General features: G+C 32.9%; 1 protein-coding gene across 1 annotated transcript; it reads left to right on the top strand.

Annotated features, from left to right (window-relative positions):
• The first annotated feature begins 1241 nt into the window (after positions 1-1241).
• Positions 1242-2792, top strand: LOC140872607 (RPM1 interacting protein 13-like). Its single transcript, XM_073275499.1, has 3 exons — positions 1242-1657; positions 2155-2241; positions 2344-2792. The coding sequence occupies exons 1-3, from the start codon at positions 1337-1339 to the stop codon at positions 2476-2478; spliced, it is 543 nt and encodes a 180-aa protein (XP_073131600.1). The 5' UTR covers positions 1242-1336; the 3' UTR covers positions 2479-2792.
• The last annotated feature ends 390 nt before the right edge of the window (positions 2793-3182 follow it).

Here is a 3182-nt window from a genome sequence, read left to right as displayed (position 1 = left end):
GTTATTTTTAAAAAAGAAATTAAGGTAAATAATTTATACACAATGATTGATTCTTAAAATATTTAAATTTTTAAAAAACTGCCGGAAATCCGTAAATTGCTAGATTACAGGAGAATATAAGAGATGAGCTGATTAGAGCTTGCGGGAGTTTGCAGAACATATATAGATTACCAAATTTTGTGAATATTATGTTCAGGAAAAAAAAAATTTGGACTATTCAAATAACACTTTTTTGTTATTGTTGTGTTGTATGTTTATCTATGTGCAATTTTGATATTGTATATTTGTTAAAATAGCGTTTTAGTCTTATATATATTTCAAATTTTAATTTTAATTTTAAGACCAATAAATGAACAAAAAGTTATGTTGCTTTAACAACGAATAAGGAAAAATAAATTCCAAGAATGACTTATTAATATTTCATTCGTGACAGACAACCCCAATTTATAGATCTATTTAGAAGATACAAATACGTAGATATATATTAGATTGTGATATCTATCTTAGTCGAAAATCAATATTAATAATAATTTATATTCAAAATAATATCATAAAAATAATATTTTTTAAATAAAATTCAAAATCCAAATAATAATCATATATATAAATAAATAATAAAATTTTAAATTTTAAATATAAGAAATAATTATTTGTTGTCAAGAGATAAAAGAAATAACAAATTTGAATTAAAATGATAAAAACAAACAGGTAAACAGGTCACATGGTTTTAAATAGATGTGTTAAAACGGGCTAATAGGGCGGGCCTACCTTTTAGGCGGGGCGAGACGGCTCAACTTTTAGGCGGGTTGGAAAAATGTCAATCCAATTCATTTATTTTGTATGACGAGACGAACCAACCCGACAAACATAGTCCATTTTTACACATCTAGTTTTAAATCATTTCATCGGTTCAAGACCGGCCCGAGCGATTTTTTACCAACTTTGACCAAACGGGTTTGATCCAAAAAAAGATTTTTGAGTTTTGTTCGGACCAGATTCTTGACCAGTTCTCGATTGAACCATATAGTTTGATCCGGTTTTAAAACATTGATTGAATCATTATAAAGCCGATTATATTTTTTAAAAAAAAATATTAATTAAATTAATAACTAAAAATGTAATACAAGTTTTATCAAAAAAATTGTAATACCTACAATTTGTAGCTACTCAATTGGGCTCAATCGAATAAGCTAAAGCCAGCCCGTGTCCAAAATTTGTACAATCCTCTGTTCTCTATCTCATCTTCCCACTCGCCTCGGAATTTGAAAATCTTTCGTCAAATCAATCAAACGTCTTCTTTTTGCAAGAATCAACACTAAACCCCCTCGTCTTCTCCATGAAATACTCTACAAAAAGGGTTGTAAAATTGCCTGTAAAATCACGCAAAGTGCGGAGAACCTCTCCAATGGTGGAAAAGGAACGAGAAATCATCGAAATCGACGATTCTTACCCTTCGCCGGATGGAAAGGATACTCCTTTGAGGCCCATTTTCTGCCTGAAAAATCGGGGCCAACTTGAGGAAATCGAGAAAAAAGAGGAGTGTTTTATCCTTGATTTCGATCGCAAGGATGAGTTGAATATCTTTAAACTAGGTCTTTCTGAGAATCTCGATGATGCCGCCTCCCCTGATGTCCGCGTAGTTGCCGAAACAGGACAGGTTTCCTTCATTTTGTTAATGTTGTCATAAATTTTAAACATTTATACTTGGAAATCGCCAATGGGTCACTTTTTTTCCGGATTATTTGAACTGGGTTTTCATGGATTTTGTTATTTCGTATTTTCCACCTTAAAAACTGAGAAATGATACGAAACAGGATTGTATTCAAGTAATGATTCCGATTGCCGAACAGTTTGCTGAAGAAATATTTATAGCACTTGCTTTCAGCCTTTTTTGTGTTGTTGATACTTTGGATACACACTATCTGGTGGTATAAGTATGTGTTGGAAATTATAGTCTTGGGAACAATTCGGGCTAGCTATAGATTACCACGGTATTGTGGCGCCTTGGATTTGTACGCAGTAAGAAAGTAAGTTTTGTTATCGAAAAGTTGAAAAATGATTCATAGAAGATCTTCCAAACACTACCTTTAACTTATATTTGTTGTCTTTTTCGAAACCAACCCGTTGTCCTTTGTTTTGGTGGCATATTTATAGGTGGCATGTAGGGATTATCCCCATCCGAGGCACGCTTGTGCAAAACATCCATTTCTGATTACTCCACATGACACTTGCTGTAAACTGGTTAGTGGTGACTTTGATTTGTTTTCATCCCAAGCTTCTTTTCAATAATTTGAAGTGGTAAGAATGTGTGACTGACTGCATTCTTGGTTTTGTGTGGTGCAGTGCTATTGTTATGTTTGTGATTCATCTGCTCCTTGTGAAATGTGGACTGGATCATCTGGCCATTGCCACGCTTTTAACAACGAAGCTTGGAACAACTTGAGAAGATCGAAGAGGCAAACTGTGACTACTAAATGAGGTGAAATATAAACAGAAAGAACTGAACTGGAAAAGCCACAAAATGCTGAAGAGTGCCTCATTTTGTCATTAGTTTTATAGATGGACATGTCTCTACAAGAGTTTGCTCGAATGGGATATTACTTTTGCATAGGGTACTGCTACGTATATATGACATGGAATTGCAATTTGTAGCAAGTGGTAATGGCTGTTCTTCTTCTATGCAAATGTCACTTAATTGAGTCATTATTACACCTTATATTATGTGTGTATTTTTTACCATAGTTTCTTTTGATTTTGTATTCCACCCATTTGAAGAGATGTAGATATTTGGGTAAAACCAAAGGGTGATGCTTCGGTGTTGCATTTATGTTGTCAAGTGTTCTTGAGTAAAAGACAGCAAATATTAGAAGTCTAAATTTGCTAGTTTTAGAAATCACTCAAATGAAAAGAACAATTAACTAACAACTATATATTTTTTGATATATCTACATAGGGGTATTCATCGATCGGTTCGGTTTTAATTTGTTGAATTTCGGTTCGGTTTTCCGGTTTCGGTTTATAAAAAATGTAATCCGAAGTCAAACCGTTCTACTTTGGTTCGGTTCGGTTTTTGTACTATAATGAACCGGTTTATACGGTTCAGTTTGGTCGGTTTAATAATAATACATAACACAATAAAGTTATAGTCATATAATGAAGAAACAAAAAATAACAAATAATAC

This window comes from Henckelia pumila, unplaced genomic scaffold (genome assembly GCF_033568475.1).
Source record: "Henckelia pumila isolate YLH828 unplaced genomic scaffold, ASM3356847v2 CTG_466, whole genome shotgun sequence".
NCBI lineage: Eukaryota > Viridiplantae > Streptophyta > Magnoliopsida > Lamiales > Gesneriaceae > Henckelia > Henckelia pumila.
This window is presented reverse-complemented; position numbering and strand designations above follow the sequence as displayed.